General features: G+C 47.5%; 3 protein-coding genes across 3 annotated transcripts in view; 2 read left to right on the top strand and 1 right to left on the bottom strand.

Moving 5' to 3' along the window:
• Window positions 1-447: 447 nt before the first annotated feature.
• LOC115544096 (enhancer of rudimentary homolog) lies at window positions 448-4,286 on the bottom strand. Its single transcript, XM_030356909.1, has 4 exons — window positions 4,163-4,286; window positions 3,568-3,655; window positions 1,878-1,998; window positions 448-746 (listed from the first exon to the last, which is right to left on the bottom strand). The coding sequence occupies exons 1-4, from the start codon at window positions 4,163-4,165 to the stop codon at window positions 644-646; spliced, it is 315 nt and encodes a 104-aa protein (XP_030212769.1). The 5' UTR covers window positions 4,166-4,286; the 3' UTR covers window positions 448-643.
• Window positions 4,287-5,234: 948 nt separating this feature from the next.
• On the top strand, window positions 5,235-15,977 carry psen1 (presenilin 1). Its single transcript, XM_030356873.1, has 11 exons — window positions 5,235-5,374; window positions 5,806-5,893; window positions 7,770-8,083; window positions 9,044-9,185; window positions 9,961-10,028; window positions 10,382-10,602; window positions 11,116-11,214; window positions 11,807-11,905; window positions 12,698-12,871; window positions 13,540-13,658; window positions 14,231-15,977. The coding sequence occupies exons 2-11, from the start codon at window positions 5,858-5,860 to the stop codon at window positions 14,384-14,386; spliced, it is 1,428 nt and encodes a 475-aa protein (XP_030212733.1). The 5' UTR covers window positions 5,235-5,374; window positions 5,806-5,857; the 3' UTR covers window positions 14,387-15,977.
• Window positions 15,978-20,148: 4,171 nt separating this feature from the next.
• paplna (papilin a, proteoglycan-like sulfated glycoprotein) overlaps window positions 20,149-25,071 on the top strand; it is a 28,709-nt gene continuing 23,786 nt past the window's right edge. Inside the window, exons 1-3 of the mRNA XM_030356825.1 lie at window positions 20,149-20,427; window positions 21,721-21,771; window positions 22,012-22,115. Coding sequence (XP_030212685.1) covers window positions 21,721-21,771; window positions 22,012-22,115 — 155 coding nt within the window. The 5' untranslated portion in view covers window positions 20,149-20,427. The remainder of the gene's footprint in view (window positions 20,428-21,720; window positions 21,772-22,011; window positions 22,116-25,071) is intronic.

The following is a 25,071-nucleotide window of genomic DNA, read 5'->3' as shown; positions in this document are numbered from 1 at the left end:
CAAATATTTCAGTCAACGGATAATGGAAAAAGCGTTTTCTGAGACCACTTCCAATGGGAAATCGACATTTCAAGAAGAGTATCATTTCAATAGCTTTGAGCGACTTTTGTTTGACGGTCCCAGTTAGACCGCACATCAAAGTAGTCGCTCATCCAGAAACATCGCAGATAAACGCCATCCATATAAAATAAATCTGCATCTGCAAGTCAATTTAGCAGGCAAGAAACTACTTCAATCGCTTTGTTATGGTTGTTAAACATTGATCTCTCACAACCAATGACTTTGGTTCAGCTTAATCCAGATGTTGGTTGAATTCGGACAGGTAACCATGGCAATAGAGATGAAACATCCCGGTGGAGTTGTGATTCCCTCAGACATCCATAAAGTTGGGTTACAATTGATGGCCTCTAAAGCTCCTTAGGAAAGAGAAAAACGCTTTAACAATCAGTTTTTTTAAAGCAATTCTTTATTTATAACCCGGACATCGTCATAGAAAATAAACGCTGTTCCCCATGCAAAACAAACCACCCATCCCTTTGACATGTGACAGATAGGAAAATAACGCATTTTATTACAACAACGTTTCAGCCCGCCCCCACCCCCCACCCCCACCCAGACCCCGGTCCCGAATCAGTCTCCGGTCTCACTTCCCCGCCTGCTGTGCCTGTCGCCGCAGCAGGACGTAGATCTTCTCCTTGATCCAGTCCTTGTTGTAGGGCTGGTAGGTCTGGGTGTCGGCACGGTACCTGGAGAGGGGGGGGGGGGGAAGACAGACAGACATCAGTCTTCAGGTTGCACACAAACTCTCAGGGTCTACACTTAAGAGTGACATATTATACCACCAGGTGAGAGCGATTAGCCGTTACAAGCGTTTAGGAAATCGGCCTCTTCTGACATCACAAGTGGGCGTGTCCACCTAGATGTGTGCTGGATAGATCAGTCTACCAGCCTACCCAGTGGATTGCAGCAAACGTTGCTGCAGTCTATCCGTCATACATCTAGGTGGACACGGCCACTTGTGATGTCAGAAGTGGCAGATTTTCCCGGCTTGTAACGGCTAATCACACTCACACCTGGTGGGGTAATATTAGGGCTGCAACAACAAATCGATAAAAATCGATTACTAAAAGCGTTGTCAACGAATTTGGTCATCGATTCGTTGAGTCGCGCGATTAATGCGTCACTCGTAAGTTGGTTCATGCACACCCACAGCGAGCTTTAGTGTGAGTGACCACAGCTTGTATTTTCGTCATATCTTAACACTGGACTGTAGGCCTACATAAAAGTGTTGTACCTTCACTGTCTTTGGGTCAGCTGCTGCTGCTGCAGACGGTGTGCAGACAGGCTCGGAGTCGGCACCGTGTGCATTAACAGTCATTCAAAGCAGTGGTAGTAATCACACAACCGGACGGTGTAGAAAGTCCCGTCATTTAAAAATAGTAATCCGGTTTCTAAATACATGTTAAAATATAGAGCTAGTTAGCTTAAAAAAAAGTAGCTAACAGTGTCAAATGTGACGTCTTCAGGTCGGCTCAGTTTTATGATTGATGTGTTCAAATGCAACACAAAAAAAAAGAAATTTGAGATTTTGGCGAAATCTTGTTTTCCCAGCAATATAAAATAGATAAATTCATGAATGTTAGGAATTGGTGTCATGGCGACAACCCCCAGGCACTTAACTTGGGGAGTGGTTCAACCACCAAAGTAGCATATATAAACATGGAACTCCATCTATTAATCAAAACTATTTCTAAAGTTTTCATATCGGCAAACATACGCGCAGATAGATATACCTCAAAACTTATATCTGTGCACATCGCTTTGGTTGAAAGCGTCTGCTAGACAACACGGTGATGGTGATCGTCACAGCCACTTACACCAAACAGCTGAGGTCAGCGAGGTCGTCGATGAAGTCGAACAGCTGGCTGATGTCGTAGGTTATCGACGGGCTGCTGGGGTTCATCCTCTTCAGATGCTCCTCGTACATCTTACACACCCCTGGAAACACAACACGCCGGTTAACCCTCTTACAGCTGTTACTGCCAACATACACCTATAAGTCTTAAGAATAAGTCTTCAGTGTAAATGCTTTGGTTCCTCTTGCCGTCATTCCCCCAGCGGCCATATTGGGTCAAACCGCTAAACAAACTCTGTTCTGAATGGAACCAAGACGGCTGTTGGGTGAAAAAGGAATGGCCCTTAGAACGGCTAAAAACTAGCTCAATCCCTGGCGCCTCCAGGCAAGATGCCCAACTGCTGCATGGCTGACCCCGCGGTCCATCTATGAATGGGCCTCATGAACGGGCGAATGTGAGGCACTCGTTTTAAAATGCTTTGTGTAGCCACAGGCAGTGGTGTAGTCTACGTGATACGCAGGTATACCCACTAGGAACGCACCAGGATTTGCGTATACCCACTTAAATATGTGCACGGATACGTATCAATCGTCTTGTGACAGATCTTTCACTTCTGTGTTTATTTTTTCGCAAATACCGGTTGGGTATAACTGCAATAAAATACTTTAAGCAGGGGAAGTTTTCTCCTACATTCACCATTCATAAAATTCCCCCTGCGCGCTCGCGCTCTGCCCTGTCTCTGTTACGAAGCGCGAAGCTGCCCCTGCATCTCTGCACGTTAGTTGGCGGGCCGAGCCCCTCCTTCTCGCGTGTGTGTGTGCGCGTGTGCGTGTGTGTGTGTGTGTGTGTCCAGTCCTCCCATATTAATGTGTAAACCACATAACAAGTAGTCAACAGAAGATAATGTTTTAATCCCACTTTATATCTCCTTGTTACTTTTAGATGAGAACCCCTGGTCAGCCTTTCAGACTGGGTGTCAGGCTAGGGAATTTAAAAACAGGCATCCTTGGTTAGAGTGGAGGGAAAAAAGGTAGGTAAATGTCAGCCAACATACAGTTTGTATACACAATTGAAATTCATAATGTTAATCACTATGCAAATGAGAGTAGCTAATTCATGGTCATTTTTAAGGTGCAGTAATTTCACACTTTTACACAATTCAATTACTGTATGGTATGTTAGATAACAACAGTAAGAGCTCAATTAGAGCAATTGAAAGAGTGAAACATTAGTCTCCTGTCATCTCCTTCTCATGCACTGGTTAGCCATGGTTGTAAACAGTTCATTAAATTATTTTGAGTAGATTTTGTCCTTGTTTAGCATGTGCTATTGCTACCATAGATATACAATATACAAAGGACAACTTGTCATTTTTGTGTTCTATTTGTTCATACTGTTATTAAAACTGATAAACCTACTCAGCTTTCCATGATTGTTGATAATCGTTATACTCTTAAATCAGCGGGTTGTAGACCCCTGCGTTGGTGAGTGTAGTGCGACACCCCATAAGCGCCACACACGTACACGTACCGGTGGGACGGGTTTGTACGAGGCTGGGAGGGAATCATCATAGTATACCCACTAAAATAAAATAGACTACACCACTGGCCACAGGTACATTTATACTCCATTTAACAAGATTCCTCTTACAGCAGACCTTCAACCTGGAATCTTGAACCCCTATCCTCGCCAGTGTTGATGCCTTGCTCACCTTCCATACACTCGTTGACGGATTCATAGTCTGCGTACGTCCGCCCTTCGGGCCGCTTGGTGGGCTGTACCAACAGGATGGTGTGCGACTGCAAACACAACAACGATTATTATTGGAAACTGATAACCACGCATCATTTGTTTTACAGTCATCCAGGGTACCAAGTCTGACTTGGAGAGAGAGACCATGCAAACTAAAGCGAGAATTACATATTTAAATTACGAATTTGATTCTCGTCCTGAGTCATTGTGAGAAACTGGATGCGTGACCTATTTTCTGCCTAGTCCACGTCAGGCCACAGAGCAAACCCCAAAACGATCACGTTGTTTTTCCCGTGCATATTAGTTTGTAGTAGAGCCCACGGCCCAACGCCATCGTATCGTCCTATAACGCTGTTATATTATAGCATCAAATAACGCTGAATGTTACTGTTTTTTTCAACGCTGATTGCGACCACTACACTCCGCGGACGCTCACTAGACGTGCACACCTGTGCTCGAGACGTCAGCTGGACGACAGAGCACGTGACAATATCACAATGTAAACCAAATAAAAAAATGATTGGGCCACAATAGTTGTATCGTGTAAGACTAACCATTGCTTTGGGCCGTTTCTTCTCGGTTTTTGGTAGATGCTTGATGCTCGCTCCGTCAATGACCGATGAGCTACACTTTGACACCGGAAGAATAACGTCGTAACCCAGCGAGATCACAGATCTGTTAACATAGAAACTGTTGTATAGAATCAGAGCGCGGCGATACGTCTCGTGGTCGCCATATTGGGAAGGTAACGGTGCACCAAATCAAACAAGAGATGAAGGGGTTAAAACCATCTACTAGGGTACTATTTCACATGACTAACAACCGATGTTCAGCAAATGGGTATTAATACACCTATACATAACAGCAAGATACAATTTAGCAAGTGAAACTTCATTGGTAACTAAAAAGCCTATTTCCGTCATGAAGTTCTTTGAAAAATTCTCAATAAACATGTACATATTTATTTTATTTTTGATGCATGCAAAATATGTCAATTGATGTGTTTTTACAGGATGCATTAAAAAGGATTTCCAATGGTCGCCCGCCTCAAAATGGCGGCCGCGCCGACGTTTCTCTCAGCGCATCTAGGTTTTTATGTCTATGTCCAAAAACGCGGTGCCTCGGCCAGACATAACAATATACGAATGAATTAAAGTGGGTTTTTTTATGCATGTACTGTCTCTTACATAATAGCTAATAAAAAAAACATTTCTGAACGTACAGTTAACTATGATTGCTCCAAGTTAACATCTGGAATAGGCCAACAGATATCGGGGTAGTCACTCACTACATCACGCAACGCTTTTTCTGAAATGAAGTAAAGGCAAACGGAAAACAATTAAAACATATTGAACATTTTAAAAGTGTGTATACATATACATACACATACATTAAACGGCGAACTATACATCTGTTAACACATAAAATTAGAAATAATCATCCAAACCAAACTAATAAAACATACACTGAAATTATTGCTGGACTTCTGATTCAATATTCAGAATATTTTACTCAATATTAACACACCTATGATTATTTTTATTTATATTCATCATATTTATTTATTATTTATTTATTTATTTATCAGAACATGCTTACTATTTTTTTCAACCTTCCTCCTGTGACCAGGAAGTAGCGGATCATGACCGGATCCTCTCTGTTGGGGGGAACAATAAAGAAGAAGAGGGAGATAGTCCCCGGGTTTTATACACATCTGAGAACGCTCCGAATGCCAAATAAAGTGCTGTGTCTACGAGCCTTGCCAGGTAAGACAGACGTGTTCATACCGTCCGACTGCATTAACGGGGCGCCATGGTGGCCGTGCCGAGGAGCCGGTTGGGAAACGTTAAATCTGCTAGCCTTGTAGCTAACGCTACAACACCCCCCAACAATCTCAGCACATTTCACTAAATCACAGCTCTCACATACGATCAGAAAGTATGTTTTTCATGTATGATAACTCTCCGTATGACAGGTGATAAAGCAGGCACTGGGATATTGCACACCATGATCATTTGCATGTGGTCTTTGTGTAGAAACAGCCACATAAATGTATATTTCATAGCATGTTGAACTAAGCCACCCCGCCCATTTCGTCATCCTGCACCGCCACTGTTAACGTGCGGTGCTCCTTGGCCAATCTGTCATCGTTTGCTTTGCTTTGCTGATTTGCGTCAATACGTTTAACCTCTTTCAGATACAGAAGAAAGCGACTTGCATGTGAGGACAAGTGTCAGCTCGGGCCGACAATGGCGAACAATGCAGAGGACGTGGAGAACAACACGGTGTGTATGAGCAATGCACTCAGGTCGCGGTGCACCTCATGCACAGATAATATTCTGTGTGCGCGGAAACTTGTAAATCAAATCGTGTTTGTTTGGCGAAATTGTTCCACTCGTTGAGCAGAGTGTTAAAACGTTCAGGAGGCTCTTAATGGGATGAATGAAGGATTACGGCTCACCCTGCCATTAATTAATCATGAACATTTTACCGGGTCAAATTTATTTCCACATTTCCTCTGTGTCGAGTCAATGTCGAGTCAATCGACATTGTAACGTTTGAAAGAAATTATTCACATTTTAACTGCAACGCTTACAATGGTGTATATCCTTCAATGCATGTCATTTATTCTTGTATTCTAAATTACACCTACCCTAACAATGTCTGTGTATGTGGTTGTCTGACAGTTATTCAACCAATCAAATCATTCCCCACATTTATTTGTAACCCGTTGATATTTCTAAAGAAATATGACACAATCCTTTTGTCTCCCTTCATTGGAGTATCCCTCTTTTTCAACGAAGGAGATGTGCCTGAACAGGCATTACTAATGTAGCTCTAGTGGTGTGAGTGGAAAGACTCGTTTTTGAGTTTTTTTTATTATGAGCCTCAGCCACACTGGGTTTAGAATCCCTGGAGAACATCTAAACTCCATATCATCATCATCATCATCATCTACATGCACCCCCTCCCGATCACCCTGGGTTTGTGATCTGTCCCAGCGGGGTATTAAACGTGTTTCCTGTCATTCCACGGTGCATGCTGGTGTTTCGTGGTCACTATCCACCAAACCCTTATAACTTTGTCACCCAAGGATATGTTTATTTGTTCTCGATACGGCCTCATTACAAGCCGAAGAGAGATTTAAGAGTTAATATGTAACGCATGCAGTTGTTGTGTTATACTGTGATAAAGGGTATAAATGCTGTTCCTGACAGTAGATATAAGGCTCTCTAGTTCAAAGTGCAGACGCTGGTTAATCGTACTGCACACACCATGCTTAGGTGTCTGAAATGTCTCATTATGCAGTTGGCTGGACTGTGTGTTCCACGCTCCAACGATGCAACCTTGGCATGGTAAAATTGCCCATGATGTTTTGCCAAGACTTCCAATGTTATGGCCACAGAACAGTCCTACCGAGCCCATGTTGTTGTGACAACAGGAGCTCTGGTAGCCTCCCGCCGGGAGGCATTTTGGCTTTAGACATCGGAGAGAGTTCTCCAGTTCAGTTCAAACACTACATGTATCCCTGTTTTTTCTGAATGAGTGACTCCAGGATATCCAGAGTTTCCACTCCAGTTCTTCTCTGCTGTTGTACAATTGTAGCATTGCGGGGGCTTAACGATCTAGTACAGTAGTGCACTACTACTAGGAGAGTACAGTAGGACAGTACACTAGTACAGTCGGACAGTACAGTAGGACAGTGCGCTAGTACAATGGGACAGTACACTAGGACAGTGCACTAGTAGAGGTCAGTAGTTAGAGCTAGGAGATTAATTGATTTTTTTTTTATCGTAATTCGAATTAATGGTTTAGGACGATTTTTGTTTTAGAAGGTTAAATATCAACATTGCAGCATGCAAAGTCTGTGGCAACCATAAGCAGCAGTACAGCACATCTATTCCAACATCCTAAACTGAGGCACGCAGCAGAATGGGAGATGTGTTATTTATTATGATTTTTTTTAATCATTGTTACTCTTCAAATAAAATCCAAACTTAAAAAAATATGTATATTTTTCAGTTATTAAAATCTATAAAAAATTATAAAAAAATATAATCGTAATGGGGTTTGGTTTGAAAAAACAGAGTTTTTATTTTTAGGCCAAATCGCCGAGCCCTATCGGTAGTGAGGACTCAACCGCCTCCTTCTGTCCTCCAGGCGGTGACCCCCAGGCCGGAGGACGACGCAGGGGGCCTGCGGCTGCGCTCCCGGGGGGGTGGCGGGGACGGCGCCGACGGGGACGCTGGAGGGGGCGGGGGGGCGGAGCGTAACGGGCAGCCCCCCGCCGGCGCCGGACCCCAGGGCGGGGGGGTGGCGGCGGCGGTGGAGGACGACGACGACGAGGAGCTGACGCTGAAGTACGGCGCCAAGCACGTCATCATGCTCTTCGTCCCCGTCACGCTCTGCATGGTGGTCGTCGTGGCGACCGTCAAGTCCGTCAGCTTCTACACGCAGAGTGACGGGCAGAGACTGTAAGTGTGTGTGTGTGTGTGTGTGTGTGTGTGTGTGTGTGTGTGTGTGTGTGTGTGTGTGTGTGTGTGTGTGTGTGTGTGTGTGTGTGTGTGTGTGTGTTGACCCACATCGGGTGATTACGGTTCTAGACTCTTGTCACCCTCTCACTTTTCAACCCACTTCCCCAGTTGTCTTCACCGTCCTGCACAGAAAGGCACAAAACAAATTAAAAATAAACATCTATCTACAGTGCGATGGCTCCATCATGCCACTAGGTGGTGCTCATACATTGGCTGTGGGGCCGGTCTGTCCATCAACCAGCACAGTGGAACTACACCTGAACTGAAAACCGGATGTAAGGAGGAAGCTCTCCCCCTGGTGGTTCATCTCAGTCTTGGACTTGAATTTCAGATGCTAGACAAACGTTCTTCGAGTCCTTTTGGTGTGGGGTTCGGACATTTACTTATTATTCCCCGGGGCCAGGCACTGGACCAGGCAGGAGGGGGAGTGACAGTCTAGCGCTGTGGGGGTTCCACTCCCACGCCAAATGTCCCGAATTCATGTTATTCTACTGATTTCTATGAATGTGCAAATCGTCAGTGTAACCCTGAAGTTGAACCCTGAAAAGTGTCCTGTGGACATTCGGGGCTTGTAACACGCTTTTATTCAAAGTGACTCACATACGTACATTTGTCAGAAGAAGAGAAGCAAAGATGTATCGCTGTCGGTACAGTAAGAATGTTCATAGAACCAAGTGCAAAGCACTAGCATTTGTTAGGTTCACCCCTTCCCCGTATACGACGAAGATAGCTAGGATAAGATGCTACACAATGCTCAGCACTATTTTTAAGTGCGAGGACGTACATCATACAATAAGTGTGTAAGAAGGGTCACCACCCCCTCCCCCCTCCCCCTCCCTGTTCCCTCCCTCACCCCCCCTCCCTGGTCGTGACCTCACTGACCCGCGCTGCCCCTCCCAGGATCTACACGCCGTTCTCGGAGGACAAGAACACGGTGGGGGAGAAGGCGCTGTACGCCGTCCTCAACGCCCTCATCATGATCAGCGTCATCATCGTCATGACCGGCGTGCTGGTGCTGCTGTACAAGTACCGCTGCTACTCGGTGAGCCGCCGTCAAGTACTACTGCATACTGCAGTACTGATGCTCGTACCGTTAAGTACTACATACTGCAGTACTGATGCTAATACCGCTAAGTACCACATACTGCAGTACTGATGCTAGTAATGCTAATACCGCTGCTCCTTGGTGAGACGCTAGTAGTCGCTAGTATCGCAAAGTACCACATACTGCAGTACTGTCGGAAAAAGGATAGTACTCTTAAGTACGACATACTGTATTACTAATGGACTGAACTATTAGTACCTGTACATACATGCTGCAGTACTGTTGGACTGATGCTGTAGATACATGTACACACTGTAGTACTGATGGACTGATGCTAGTACAGCTAAGTACTGCACACTGTATTGTTGGACTGATGCTATTGGTACATACTGTAGTACTTCTTGACTCATGCTGGCACTGCTGTAAGTACATGTACATACTGTAGTAATGTAAGGCCTGCAATGATGCAATGTGTATCAGTACTAGTATCTTTTTCCGCGTTATAGTAATATTAGTCATGGGTACCTGTCCGTACTTTGTTGAATATCCATAACATGTCCCATATCGTCATGGAGACTGAGCCTGCTTGGTGTCCCATGTCGTCATGGAGACTGAGCCTGCTTGGTGTCCAAATGTCGTCATGGAGACTGAGCCTGCTTGGTGTCCAAATGTCGTCATGGAGACTGAGCCTGCTTGGTGTATCGTGGCGTCTTGGGGCGTTGTCATGGCGACGGCTTGGTGCGTCGTGTCTGATGACCTCTTGTCCCGGCAGGTGATCCAAGGCTGGCTGTTCCTCTCGTCCCTCCTCCTACTCTTCATGTTCACCTACATCTACCTCAAGTGAGTCCCATCGCATGCTCTTCCTCTTCACCTCCATCTGCCTCCAGTGAGTTCAGTGGGTTCAGTCCGAAGGGCAGAATGCAGTACCCTGTTGACCATCAACCTGAGTAGAGGATCAGAGTTTCTTCCCATTTAAAAAAACGGCCAATCACAGCAGAACATTGCTGATCAAATGTATTTCTAGACCACCTTTTTCCAAGACAAAGTGCTAGAAAAATGTGTATCGGTAGACTTAATGAAGACATCGATATATAAAAGAGTTAAAATATCAATTAGGCCTTAATCGTCAATGAAGGTAGGAAGAGAGCAGGAAGTGACCTCCGTGTCCCTGACGACGTCCTGTCCCGTCACAGGGAGGTGCTGAAGACCTACAACGTGGCCACGGACTACATCACCATCGCCGTGATCATCTGGAACTTCGGCGTGGTGGGCATGATCTGCATCCACTGGAAGGGCCCCCTGCGGCTGCAGCAGAGCTACCTCATCATGATCAGCGCCCTCATGGCCCTCGTCTTCATCAAGTACCTGCCCGAGTGGACCGCCTGGCTCATCCTGGGCGCCATATCCATCTACGGTGAGCTCACCCTGCTCACTCCTTCATGAATGAATGAATCGACACCACCAAGGGTTGGGTGGGTCGGTGGACGGGTGTCTCTAACCTTGCATTGGTTTGGAAAAGGGGTTTACGGACGGATCACGGTTTATGATATCAGATGACCCACTAGCATACTGTTCCCTCTGGAATCTAAGATGGAAGTTTGGCAACGTTTCTTTTTTCAAATGCAAGCACATTTTCACCACATTCTGTACAGCATGCTAATCTTATGTTGGCCTGCAGAAGTCTCTTATGCTAGGTTTAGCTAAGTGACAACCTAGCCTTGTAGGGCTACACTGTATATAGTATGAAGACACTAGATTACATTTGTTCTGGATCAGTTTACCAAAGCTACCGGCAGGGAGGGAGTACTCCAGTTTGAGCCCGTATCTTCACTCTGGTTCTTAGGGGTGTGGATGTCCCCTCAGGGAGGGAGCAGTGAGTTGGGTGTGGGTGGTGTCATCTGACCCCTGTGTTCTCCTGTCTCCACAGATCTGCTGGCGGTGCTGTCGCCCAAAGGTCCTCTGAGGATCCTGGTGGAGACGGCCCAGGAGAGGAACGAGCCCATCTTCCCAGCCCTCATCTACTCCTGTAAGGAGCGTTGTTGTGGGGGGGGGGGGGGGGGGGGGGTTGTATCAGCAGTGAGACTCATGAATTATCGAGTTGTTCGGATACCGATACCAGTATCGGAAATACCATCGGGTATCGGGGAGTACGCAAGTCTGGGCTGATCCGATACCGTCACATGACTCATTCACTACCCAGAACAAGTGCTATTAGTAATCCAAATCTAGGTGCTGTATCTGTATACACTCGGTATCAGCCAATACTCTAGTTAAGGAAGGAATTGGTATCGGGACGCAAGAAATGGTATCGGAATAACTCTAATAAATTCCCCAAAAAACGGGTTGGAGGCATTCATGAACTCCCAGATGACTTCCGATTGGCTGTCATCTGGACTTCAGAGAGCCGTAGTAACGATTATAACTCTTATTAGTTGGCACGCAAGGCAAAAGCAGCAAGCCCTGGTTCAGCCTGAAGTTCAGATAAGATTTCACAGCAAAACCAAGCTTAATCTTTTGAATGTGGCAGTGGGACTTTTACTTTGAAATGTGAGGTGCATTTTGGGTAGGTTTGCTCCCGGTTCTTCCTAATGGCGGCATGTGCTCCTCGCTGTGTGCAGCCACCATGGTCTGGCTGGTCAACATGGCCGACACGGAGTGGCCGCCGAAGAGGAACACCACCCAGGCACCCGAGGCCCCCCCAGCGCCAGAGCCCCTGGGTGAGTAGAGGGACCACAGCCCCCCCGTCTCTATAGAGGCCCGTCTGTTTATAAACCCATCTAGTAAACCTGTCTATATAGACCCATCTCTATACAGTCCCATCTTTAAATAGTCTCATCTCTATCACCATCTCTATATAGTCATATCTACATGTACTCCCATATGTATATAAACCCATCTCTATATAGTAATATCTGTATATAGACTCATCTCTACACAGACCCATCTCTATATAGTCCTAGCTCTATATAGACCCATCTCTGTATAGTCCTAGCTCTATATAGACCCATCTCTGTATAGTCCTAGCTCTATATAGACCCATCTCTATATAGTCCTAGCTCTATATAGACCCATCTCTATATAGTCCTAGCTCTATATAGACCCATCTCTATGTAGTCCTAGCTCTATATAGACCCATCTCTATATAGTCCTAGCTCTATATAGACCCATCTCTATATAGACCCATCTCTATATAGTCCTAGCTCTATATAGACCCATCTCTATATAGACCCATCTCTGTATAGTCCTAGCTCTATATAGACCCATCTCTGTATAGTCCTAGCTCTATATAGACCCATCTCTGTATAGTCCTAGCTCTATATAGACCCATCTCTATATAGTCCTAGCTCTATATAGACCCATCTCTGTATAGTCCTAGCTCTATATAGACCCATCTCTGTATAGTCCTAGCTCTTTAGGGCTTGTACGTCGCAGTGCATCTTGGGACATACTAAGAGGACTGGAGATCAGTAGCACTGACCTGCTGTGGTGTGGTTCGGCCCCCCCCCCAGCCGAGGCCCCTCCCCCCAGCAGCCCGCGGGAGGAGGACAGCGGCTTCAGCCGGGACTGGGTGAACCAGCAGCAGAACCAGCTGGGCCAGCTGCAGTCCACCGAGGAGACCCGGCGGCAGATCCAGGAGATGCCCTCGGACCGGCCCCCCGTGGAGGAGGAGGACGACGAGGAGCGTGAGTACCGCCCCCGCCGTCGGGGTTTCTACCCACTTTTTGGATCCATTTTTCTACTTGCGGAAGTCCGGTATTTTCGACATTTTCGGGGCCGTGGCGTTTTTACGAACTTGGCACGTTAAGTGTTTTTCCTACGTTTTGCTTTTTTTTTTTCGGAGCTTTAGCGTTTTTCGTAAGGTATTAGGCATTTAGTTGTAACTTGACGTTTTTTTGGAGCATTTAGTTCTTCCCGGGGTCTTTGGAACTCAGTTCTACCCGGTAACAAAGATCCTTTGTCCGTGAGAACCAATCACAATGAAACGCTGATGGGATTTTAATCATACGTGTGTGTTTTCTTTTTACAACCCGTTTGTTGGGATGGGCTTGGGTCTCCGAAATACTGTCAAAGGCACGGGAACCATTTATAGTCCCGGCCGATGAAGAAGCGATTATTCACGACAATTACATGCTCAGAGTCTGTCTCCCTCTCTCTCCCTCTCTCTCTCCCTCTCTCTCTTTCTCTCTCTCCCTCTCCCTCTCCCCCTCGCTCTCCCTCTACCTCTCAATGTAGTAAAAATGGGTTGGGAAAGGCTTGTTTGTACCATAATTACGTGTGTGTTTGCGTGTGTCGACGTGTGGGTGTGTGTGTGTGTGTCGGTGTGTTCTAACACGCCTGCCTTGCTCCCCAGGGGGTGTGAAGCTGGGTCTGGGGGACTTCATCTTCTACAGCATGCTGGTGGGCAAGGCCTCGGCCACGGCCAGCGGGGACTGGAACACCACGTTGGCCTGCTTCGTGGCGATCCTCGTGGTGAGTCCTCCATACTCTCATGATGTCCTTCTGTTTCTCTGGCTATTGCTCTGCCTCTCTCTCTCTTTGTCTGTGTCTTTGTGTTTGTCTGTCCTCCGTCCCTCTCTCTCACTGTCGATCTCTCTCTCTCTTCTTCTGTGTTGTATGCATCTGTCTGTCTGTCATTCTCTCCATTTCTGGCTCCTATTGTTCTCTGTAGTGTCACCTCTCTCTCTTTCTCTGTCTCTCTGTGTCTCTGTTTCTGTCTCAATGCCTCTCTCTCTCTCGCCTCTCGCCTCTCGTGTATTTGTATTCTCATTGTTATGGTTTTATTATAGACTCGAAAGACTGTTCTTTCGTTCTCGTAATTCTCACACCCTCCATCTCTCCCTCTTTGTCTGTGTGTCTCTTTCTTCCCATTGATCTCTCTCTCTCTCTCTCTCTCTCTCTCTCTCTCTCTCTCTCTCTCTCTCTCTCTCTCTCTCTCTCTCTCTCTCTCTCTCTCTCTCTCTCTCTCTCTCTCTCTCTCTCTCTCTCTCTCTCTCTCTCTCTCTCTCTCTCTCTCTCTCTCTCTCTCTCTCTCTCTCTCTCAGGGTCTGTGTCTGACGCTGCTCCTGCTGGCCATCTTTAAGAAGGCGCTGCCCGCTCTGCCCATCTCCATCTTCTTCGGTCTGTTTTTCTACTTCTCCACCGACTACCTGGTGAGGCCCTTCATGGACGAGCTGGCTCTGTACCAGTTTTACATTTAGCAGGACCTCCCCGGCACAGGGGGGGGGGGGTCTGGTGGCCGGGGCAGGGGTGCTGGGTGGGGGGGCGACGGGTGAGTCTTCCTCTCCCCCATTAGCCTCTTGTGGACTCATGAACTGAACAACGGAACTAGTTGTTTCATCACCTTCATGCTGGAAGGACTTGCTTCCTCCATCCTCCTCCTCCTCCTAGCCCTCTTCCTCTTCCTCCTCCTCACTTTTTGTTTATTTACGATGAATAAAAAAAGGAACATTTTAATTGAACGGATCTTGGGCTGTTGGCGGTCCCCCCTCGCTGCTAACCAGATGGTCCGGTCCTGCCTCCGTTCCAGCCAATGGGAGAAGACGATCGGCCTTGTTCTGATCTCTGATTGGCCGAGAGGTCAATGGAGCAGAGCACAACCCCCCCCTCCCCCGCACGCTGCGTTCCCCTCCCCTGCCCCATACACACACGTTAACACCGCCGTCTGCTTTGGCCCGCCGTGCATGTGCACTGAAGAACAACTTTTTATTTCAAGGACTGAGGAGGTGCCTTGCTGAAGGACACTGCGGTGATGGTTCGTTCCAACACCACTGCAGTGGGTCTGCTAACATTTTAGCGCCTGCTAACATTTCAGCGTCATTGCGATTACATTGTTTGCATCGTCTGTAGAAAGACTTTCCTGAAACTAATCTACCTTAATGATGACGAGGGGAAGAGGATGATCCTGTTCTCCAAAGCCTGGGACCGTGGAGCACTGAGATCATTACCCATCAGCCCCGTCACCGGTCTGAGCTGGCTCTCCCTCCCCAAGGGGAACATGTGAAAGCGTAGTTATTATAGAAGGAAAGATGATTATTATTTTATCTTTTTTTGAATCATGAAACTTGCACTCTTTGCATTCTCTCACTATCTCGTTCACTCTTTCACTCACTCGGTTTCATTCACTCTTTCACTCGCACATATTCGCCCCCTTATTCCTGCCGGACCAGTGGTCACGTGACCGCACGGCGACGTGCGCGTCGCCATGGCGACACACCCACCGCCACCACTGTACAGCGCTGTGAACCTCTGAGCAGCTATTGGTCGACCCATCAAAGGACCTCTGTACTGGGTGGTGATTGGCCCTCACTAGCCATCTCAAACGTACCGCATCACGCGTGGCCCCCGCTGGAGTCGGACGCGGCGTCCGGGAGGACCCGCCCACTTGTGATGTCACATTCTTGACGTGACCTGTGACGACCAATGAGGCGCCACGCCTGGTGGAGACATAGGGACACTTTACGCTGTGTGACTGAGTGTGTGAGTGTCCAGGTGCGGATATCAGTCTCTCGGGGGCGGGGCCATCATTCCTTACGCAATATGCCGGTAGGGGGCGTTGTCAGGAGTTGCGCTGACGACTGACTTCCTGTTTCTCGCTGCTCACATGGAGGTCAAAGTCAGCCTGCGGAGACTTTTATCCTGATTGTTGATTGTCTGATTGGCTGTAATGCGTGATTGATTGTTTTGCTGTCGTGCATGTGTACATTTATGTACATTATGCAACAGTGATTTCTTTTACGTATGTCTTTTTTTTTCTTCTTTTTTTTTAATAAATACTGAAACAAGAACACAGTCCTTCGTCCGTCTTCCTTCACTATGGTTACAAATATTTTTCCCAAGATGAAATCGGTTTAAATACAACTGCTATTTCTTAAGCACAGTGATGAATGCAGAGCGAAAAAAAAACACAGGATTTTTCTTAAAATATCTTAAAATAATTTTACAATCTCGAACGTTCATCTGAAACATCTAGCGGTAGTGTAAGGTTACGACCCTGCAGTTACCAAGCGCCTAACGAGAGCGAAAGGGGAGAGAGACCTTGACCTTCAACACTGAAGCAGGGAAAACCTTTGGCCCTATTGACCCGGCGGCCATCTTGCTTCTTCACCCTGGCTCCGCATTCAGATCTGCCTGCCTGGGTGAAGAACCAAGACGGGCCCAAGATCACTCAGGTCCATAATGTGGGAACTCCGTCAACATCCGTTGGAATTCTGGGTCAGGGAATTTCCCTGGTGAACGAGTCGCCCCATGCTGCCAACTGGCCCGTCCTGTGATTGGCCCAGTGCCTAGAACACGGCAAGGTGTTAACTGTGTCGCCATGGGGACCGTTTTGTCCTGGCTGCAGGGGGATGCCGGCCTTTAGTGTCTTGTCGCGGTGGATCTCCCCCCGTTGCGGCATCCTGCTGTTCCGCTGGTGTTACATGTGCCAGTTGACGTTTGCTCCAGTCCACTGGGCAGGCTGGTAGATATAGGTGGGCACGCTCACTTGTGATGTCAGAAGGGGCATGATTTTCTAAACGGCTCGTAACGGCTAATCACACTCACACTGGCGGTATAATATGTCACCTTTTTTAACGGACATCTTACTAGTGGGTTGATCCGCCACAGTTTAGCTCATGTTTTACACCGCGCGCCATTTGTTTGTGATCTCTCTGGACATGTCCCCTCCCAGCGATCTTTGCACGCCTTACGATGCGCGAGGTGTGTAAGCTGTTTCAACTTGGGAAGGGGACACGACCGGAGTCACAAGATGATGTAACCTCGTCAATCACCCTCATCCTATTTGCCCACTGAGGACTCCATGGGGGGTGTTGTTCAGGTAAAGGCTCACATCCCATGTGGTCCAGGGTTTCCCTGAATAGCATGTCCCTGAGTGGATTAGTGTATCTTCAAGGGAGGGGATTACCACTTAGCGATCCGTCTGGACCTCAAACATCACCAGCCGGGCGCAGTCAGAAGTCAGCGCGTTCCGACGGGATACTTCAACTGCCCTCAAACTGATCCTCTCCTCGCTCGGCCACCTGAGAGAACCGGGAAAAAAAACGCAGCGATGTCCAAGGAGAAGCTGGAAAGTCTGGTGCTTCGCATGGAGGAGACGCTGTCGGAGATGGAGCAGCTGAAAGCCCACTGCGGGAAGCAGAGCGGGGAGCTCAGCCAGCTGGTGGTGGAACTCCGGCGGGAGAACCAGGAGCTGATGGAGCGCTACGAGGAGCTGGCCCAGGACATGAAGGAGGCCAAGGAGATCATCGAGCAGCTGCAGGACACCAGGTACGCCTTTGAGGCCAAGGAGCGGCAGGCGCAGAAGCTCCGCCGGCAGCTTTGAAGAAGCTCCTCCAGAGGAACCGGGAAGAGGAACCCTGGAGAGATGAAGGCTGTAGAGAGGCTGGTGTTGGACGCTACAGGAGGAGGTCTCTTGGGTTTCCTGGCACTGGATCTAAATGTGTGGGGGGGGGGGGGGGGGGGCTATAGAAACGCCTTGTTGGATGGGGGAACTGCATGTGGTGGGACGTCCTGTATGGTTGTGGCTGGAACATATAGGTCTTGTACCCAGACAGAACATATGTGTACATTTTAGGGATGGGAGGGACCAATGTAAAGCTAAGGAAGTTTCAACGTCAACCAGGGTCTTGTGGGTTTGGAGCTCTTGTTAATGCCATGGAGAGAAGTAATGACCAGGAATCAAAGTTGGGTTTCTTGGGGAAAATTTCGGGTGCGGACAATGTGGAATTTGTTTGAAAAGGGGGTTCATTTTTTTTTTTTCTCCCAAAGTGGGAATGGATGTTGTTTCGAACTCTTTACATTTCTATAACTATCCAAAGCCTGTCTGCTCCCACCTTAAAGACAGTTTTTGGATCAAGGGGCGGAACCACGGACAAACATCGGGGGGTCCAACTGTCACCCCTCCCCAAAACTGATTTTCCCAGAATTCTGATATTTATACATGAAAATGTGCACATTTAGAACATACTGTATATTTGAGGACTGCTGACCAAATCAAACCCCTGAGATTAGCATCACAGCCCAGAACGACGCACGGTGGATTAGAACCTCAGGAGTAGTCATTCTGTGCTTCGGAGAACTGATTCTTAGATTCTTAAAACTTCAGGAGAACTCAGATTCTTAGAACTTATTCTGAGCTCCTTAAATGACAATTAAAAGCGCCAACATTTTGAATCTGAGTATCTACATGTGTGGGCTGGCTGACCCTGGGCGCAACCATGTGTTCAATATGGGGGGTAGAGGTCATGCACTTTTCGTGTGTTTTTGTTTGTTTGCATTTTCTTGACAAACGCAAATCAATTGAACATAAATAGGAACTAACGAGACAGATCTGTTGACGGTGTTAGTTAAAGGAGGGCATTTTTAACATGTTCTACTACTGTATACCCCCCCCCACCCCAAGAATGTGTGTGGTTACACCCATGTGTTGGATATTATCTTAACTGAACCAGGGCCCAGAAGAAGTGGGTGGTCACCTTTTAGTGGAGCTGAGTCTGTAATAAACATGGCTGATCATTCTTCTCCACCCAAATCCTTGCCTTTCTTTGATTTACTTTTTACACCTCTTCCCTGGGTCAGAAAACCAGAAGCAGGAGAAAACGATTACCTGATTTCTTTCTCCCACTCCAACCAAATAAATGATTGTTGATCATTGACTAAGTTAAAGTTGGCAAGGGGAACACCGAGTTGCAGGTCTTTTGCTGCGGCGGCCTTCAAAACATTCCGGATTCCCAGTAAACGTCTCACGGCCCTCCCTCGGGATGCAGGAAGAAACAAACACCTCCCCGCGTCACAACCTCGCCTCTCCCTGGCGTCGAGACTCCAACGGGAATGACAGGTGGGTCTTTGTTGTGAAAACATCTGAATTTCCCAATGCTTAGGGTTTCCTGGATGCTATGAAGCACTATACTTTGGCCACTTCAGGAGCCAATTACTCCCCCAGAAGTTACTGCATGACTAAATGAAATAATGCTATTGCGCCATCCAAACGTTGGCGTTGGGTTTAACCTCTCTTCACTGCAGTCACACACAATCTACTATGTCAGTGTCCTCCCCTGCAAATTATGTTCAACAGTCAGTTTTAGTTTGCAATATGGTTTTACTTCACTTATAGGATTTGCTGATCAGCCAACCATACTTACTAAAACATAAGCCTAAGGATATCATTACGACCAGACACATTTCTCTTGGAGTCTGTAGTCTATATACGGCTGTTTCGTTTTTGGGTTGAGCTGGTCTATGGTGCAAGAATCCTGGCTCCGGTACCACCTAGCACACTGATTATGTATGCATCATGTATGTTTGAGGAACACATCCCACGCAGTCCATGTTTGTCCGAACCTCGGTTGGTACGTGTCGGTCTCTGAGTCTGCGGGCGCAAAGAGGGACACACAAACACGCACAAGCACTTTCTGGACACTTTTGGAGCATGATGAAGGACAAACACGTCTTTCACATGGCAAGAAGGTTCTGCACTACAAGCCCGAAATAAGTTGTGTGGTGTTTATATGTCTGCATGTAATAAATAACGCCCAGCTGTGGGAGACATGCTGTCGTTTCCTAGGCCTGAATATGAAAATAACTGGTTGGTGATTTGATTGCGCCAAGAGTGGTTTGCCTCAATTTCATAGCAGGCCTACTGTCACTTTCACTCCTTCCTCGTGTCATATCGGAGTACAATTAGCTGTACTTTCCATTTTTACCATCAATATCCTACCTTTAACTAACACCAAGATTTCAGTTGAAATAACTGGATAAACACGGTCTAGGGTATTTGCGGATATCCCCGTACCCGCATTCCCGGAGCATATAGCGACATAATGAGGACGTTGGTTAGCACAAAAGTGGCCGTAAACTTCCCTAAGAACCACCTATAGTGCGCAACAACTAGCGCACACGCTGATTTAGCGTTATTTTTACTTCTCCTTAAATTACAGTGCGTGAAAAGGCTGCGGTCACTCTTGAGTTACGGGGGCCCGTAATTGCCCTATACGCTCAGTGATTACAGGAGCCGTGAGTGCGCCGCCACTGCAGCAGTAGCACACATTGATCCGCGAGTTGTTCCTCCTCCTGTGCGCTTCCTGTCGAGCCCCCAGCGCAGGGAGCGGGGACCAGCCTGCCTCCCGTCCTATATCAGGACCACCTCCACACAGTGTGGGCCACACCGGGTTCCTCTGAGTCCGCCCCGAGGAGCTTTACCAGGCGTTTAGCAGTCCCGTGGATCGCGATCATCACTTACAAAGTAAGTTCTCTTCTTAAACAAAACTCGGGTAAGGTTGTTGTTTTCACCGTTTTATTCAAACGGTTAAACAGTGTTTAGCGGGGGAACCACTTATTGCAAGAGTGCCTTCATTCTTTACAGCCAAAAAATAGTTGATGAGGAGATAATAACATGAGTGTGCCTGGTAAACGGTGGTGGTTCATTTAAACCCAGTCAGTGATTGCGCAGTGCGCACGTTATTAAACTTTGAGATTTGATTCGACTTTGGCATGTTTATGTTTCAACAAGGCATGTTTATGAATGATAGGAGTACTTATCCTTCAACTGACACGTTTAAAGACTACATAATTTATTCTTTCTAAAGATGTGATCGAGAAACGGGGCGGACGCTCTCTTGGACAATCGAGACTTTATTGAAATAGTATTGATTCGATTGGCTTGAGAAATGACTTCCTCACAGTAAACCACCGCTACCCTGTGCGAACTTTCAACAGGCTCTTTAATAACATGAATCAATTAATCGGTTAAATCGCTTATGCTTATATTATTGTTATACATTAGGTAAACTGTATTTTGGTAATGCATATACAAAATGACACACAATATACGTATACCCAGAAATACAATACAATCCAAAAATATTTTAGCCATTCTTTTCTACATTTCTACAGTTAAACTTAAACTCATCTTTTAATCGTTTTCTGGTAATCAGGGATAAAACCTTGACGTCAACTCTCCTCGCTCTTTCCCCCATTATAGATAAAGGTTCTGATTTAATTTAACATTTGCCATAGCAGTCCATCAGAAGCAGGTCGATCCACCAGCAGGTCTTCCTGCTCTGGGGTTATCTGACAGGAAATGCGGACCTGGGTAAACAAACCAAGTGGTTCCAAGCTGGTTCGCATTACAGCTCAGTATAAACACTGAACCCATAGGCAAGGCAGCGTCGGGTTGTGTGAGGATGGGTTTCACCCCCAGGTCTGAGGCCCCAGAGATACTCTCCACAGGGGGCCAAACGCAGGCCCACTGAGCTGACGTACTCACAGTCCCTCACGCGTGACATCGAGTTTCGGGTCGTTTGAGCAGTCAGGAGGAGAAAGCACTCACTTTACGTATCACAGAGATAAAGAGGCAATCTGAGTTTCAGGCCAACCCTGATGGCCAGCGCAGAAAGTGGTCCTTTCCTGTTTTTATTCCAGTCCACTAGGCCTTCCCTAAAACTTGTCTAAAAACAGGCATAGCAGGTCAGACTTAGCAGGTCTGGTCGTCTAGCAGGAGTTCTGAGGCCTAACTCTCCCGTGTGGTTCCTCCCAGATGCTGGTGTCCCTGGCCATCCTCCCGCTGCTCCTGGTACCAGCACTCACGGTAACTAAAGACCCTCAAACACAGCTGAATACGGCCGGGTTTGATCCCCGGTGCCCACGGTCTACCTGTGGTCCTCCTAGAGCACGACCCCCCCCCCCCCCCCCCCGACCCCTGACCCCTGCTTGCTCCTTAACCCCTTCCTGTGTCTCATCCTCACTGAGCGCCGCTTTAGATCTAGGCCGTCCATCACCCAGTAGTGAGTGATCCGTAACGGGCTCTGGACCGGCCGTCTGTCCGCAGGTGCCCACCGGAGACAACTGGGAGCCCTGGGGGCCGTACGGAGAATGCAGTCGCACCTGTGGCAGCGGCGTTACCATGAGAACCAGACGCTGCATCACCCAGAGGTACCACGCTAGGGCAGCGCACGGGTCTGGATGTAGAGCGTGTAGACGGGCAGTTCACATAGAAGCGGTTTGATTGAGCACCCAGAAATGCACGCACACACAGAAACAGACACACACAACCTCACTCACTCACTCACTCACTCACTCACTCACTCACTCACTCACTCACTCACTCACTCACTCACTCACTCACTCACTCACTCACTCACTCACACATGCACTATCCATCCCTTTCTCTGCCCCTCTCCGTCTCTTTGGTGCATAATGTTTCATGTAAATGATTGTTGATTCTTATTAAGCGATTATATGCCAGTTGATTCGACACCCAAAGGGGGACCATTTCTGTGCCTTTTTAAAAGGACGTGATGATGTGTTCTTTCTGAGAGAGAGGGAGAGAGAAAGATCTCGACGTACTCAGGCAGAGAGGGAACAGGGCGTGGTCCCGGTCCGACGGGGGCTAGCCCTTTGTCAGAGGTTGGCCTGCAGGTACGTGTAAAGACCGGTGAGCTGATCCTGCCTTTGTGTCTGGGTCCAGTTGGGGCAGGTTCAGGCTGTTTCTGCTCCTCCAGGGCCTCTGTGCTGTCATTCTTCTGACACGGTTGTTATTCTTTAATACAACAAGCAGGAGGTGAACCCTTATAGTCATCAAGCTTGATCTATTTATGTCCATGTTCCACCACACCCCGGACGGACGTCTCTTTAGCCCAAATTAGGGGCTCTTACCCCCCCACATATTCCAGAAGATGCACTATATACTGTATATATTCCAGCTAGAGATAAGAGAGTGGTTTATTTATCCAGGATAACGGGAGATTCTGGGTCCACAGCAGCAAGCACAGGAGAGTAGTAAAATGTAAAGAGAAACGGTAAAACTACCTGAAATTATAAAGAAAATACATCAAATACACGATAAGGGAGGACGCAAACATTAACGTTATTATAAGCGACCCGGGTTTGATTCCAGCCGGCGGTCATTGGCGGCCTGCCCTCCCCTGTCTTTCTCCCATACCTTCCTGTCTTACTCTCGTTGTATCTCTCATGAATAAAGCATTAAAATGCTCGAATGAATCTTTAAAAACCGACGCGGCCATAGCTAGGGCCGTCAGTGAGCTCCCCGACCGGGCGGCGGTGTTATGTCCACACGGCCGCAGCCAGACACGGTGTTTACCGTGTGAATACCTGAGACCCGAGAGAACGCTGCGCTCGTGTGCTCGTGTCAGGAGCCCGAGGGAAGGGAACCTTGACGTTAGGAGTGTGGGCGAGACGAGGCCCACGAGCAGAGCATTGGTGAATCCATATATCCGCTCCGACACGTCAGGTGCCCGCGATGCTGACAGTGGCCTGAGGCGAGAGGGCGTGATTTAGTGGGTTCTAAAGGGAGTCGTTTCCTTAAGGTATACACTGATGTCGATATTCACAAGCTGTCTCTGCTTGCATCCACGGTGCAAGCCTTCAAAGTTGAGTTCAGGTCAATTCAAAGTCTGTGGTCCAACTAAGAGAGAATTTCTGTTACGTAACCCAAATGGCCGACCAGTCCGAAACAAACTGTAAATGATACATAAATAACCCTGAAACCACCCTCAGTCCTGTGTCTAGAACCAGCCCTGTTCTGGAGGGTTGTAGTAGGTTCTCCAGTGTCCGGACCCGCCCTCAGAGTGTGAGCCAGTGAGTCAATCAGAGTGTTGGTCTAGACGTGCGTCTCCATGGAGACCAGGTTGATAGTCACGGCCTGACTCAAGAGTATGATGGGTACTTTGGCGGGGGGGGGGGGGGGACACACCATGTTTTGTCTTGTTGGGCTGATTTCTCAGAACTCCCAGGAGGCTTTTCTCCTGTACTCTGAGTCACAGTGTGGACAGGCTTTATCAGAAACCCGGTCCCGATCCCGTATCATTACCGCAGATTAAAGGGGTGGAGTCCATTATCCTGCTGTTACAAGCCGTTTTGGAAATCGGCCTCTTCTGACATCACAAGTGGGCGTGTCCATCTAGATGTGTGCTGCATAGATAGGTCTACCAGCCTACCCAGTGGACTGTAGCAAACGTTGCTCATCTATCCGACATACATCTAGGTGGATTGACACTCACACCTGTGGTATAATATGTCCCCTTCAAGCATGCCGCTACGTCCCGCTTCAGAACCGTGGTTCTTTCCCTGAATTCTAACACAGTGTTGCCCTCCCTCCGCAGATAAAGCTAGCATGTCCGTCCCAGGAGTAGACCCCCACTCTGTTTGCACCCCTCCATGTGTGATGTCACAAATGGCTCGATTTTTTAAAATGGAGAAATTTCAAAGTAATCCTGGTACTGAATTAAAATGAGTGCTGCTCAAACTGTAGTCTTTGGTGTTTGATTCCGTTCCGACCTCCGGGCCGCTTGTCGTTGTGTTTGTCATTGTGTTTGGTTGTCCTGTTGTAATGGAGTAAGCGTGACCTTTAGAACAGAGCGTCACTTCATACCAGGTTACAACGGCGGGTTCACCCTCCAGACGTTGGTTTGGAGCTGTGAGGGATCAGGTCGTTGAAGTGAAAGGTTGCTTTGATGTGTCTCTCTGTTGACACGCCTGGAGGAATAGTTCTTTCGGCCGGTCTAACTGCCTACCTGTCTTTCTGTGTTTCTTTCTGTCTGTCTGTCTGTCTGTCTGTCTGTTGGATTCAAGCCTTTGGGGAAATGCAAAGGCTGTTCTGACTGTATATGCATTCCTGTGTGTGTGTGTGTGTGTGTGTGTGTGTGTGTGTGTGTGTGTGTGTGTGTGTGTGTGTGTGTGTGTGTGTGTGTGTGTGTGTGTGTGTGTGTGTGTGTGTGTGTGTAATGAAAGAGTTATGACTGGTACTTGATGTCAAGAACACACCTTGTTCTATATCCATAAACAAATCACTCCAAAATGTTTGATTCTATGATATGTAAACCTGTATTCTGTTACTGCTGAGTTCTGCTCTGTTCAGGAAGATGATCTG

Source organism: Gadus morhua, chromosome 5 (genome assembly GCF_902167405.1).
Source record: "Gadus morhua chromosome 5, gadMor3.0, whole genome shotgun sequence".
In the NCBI taxonomy this organism is placed as follows: Eukaryota; Metazoa; Chordata; class Actinopteri; order Gadiformes; family Gadidae; genus Gadus; species Gadus morhua.
This window is presented reverse-complemented; position numbering and strand designations above follow the sequence as displayed.

Coding starts and splice junctions, on each gene's coding strand:
- psen1 (XM_030356873.1), top strand. CDS start 5,858: ATGGCGAACAATGCAGAGGACGTGGAGAACAACACG. Junction 10,603..11,115: donor GGGCGCCATATCCATCTACG/GTGAGCTCACCC, acceptor CTGTCTCCACAG/ATCTGCTGGCGGTGCTGTCG. Junction 11,906..12,697: donor CCCAGCGCCAGAGCCCCTGG/GTGAGTAGAGGG, acceptor CCCCCCCCCCAG/CCGAGGCCCCTCCCCCCAGC.
- LOC115544096 (XM_030356909.1), bottom strand. Junction 1,999..3,567: donor CGTCAACGAGTGTATGGAAG/GTGAGCAAGGCA, acceptor TTGTGTTTCCAG/GGGTGTGTAAGATGTACGAG. Junction 747..1,877: donor GCTGACCTCAGCTGTTTGGT/GTAAGTGGCTGT, acceptor CCCCCTCTCCAG/GTACCGTGCCGACACCCAGA.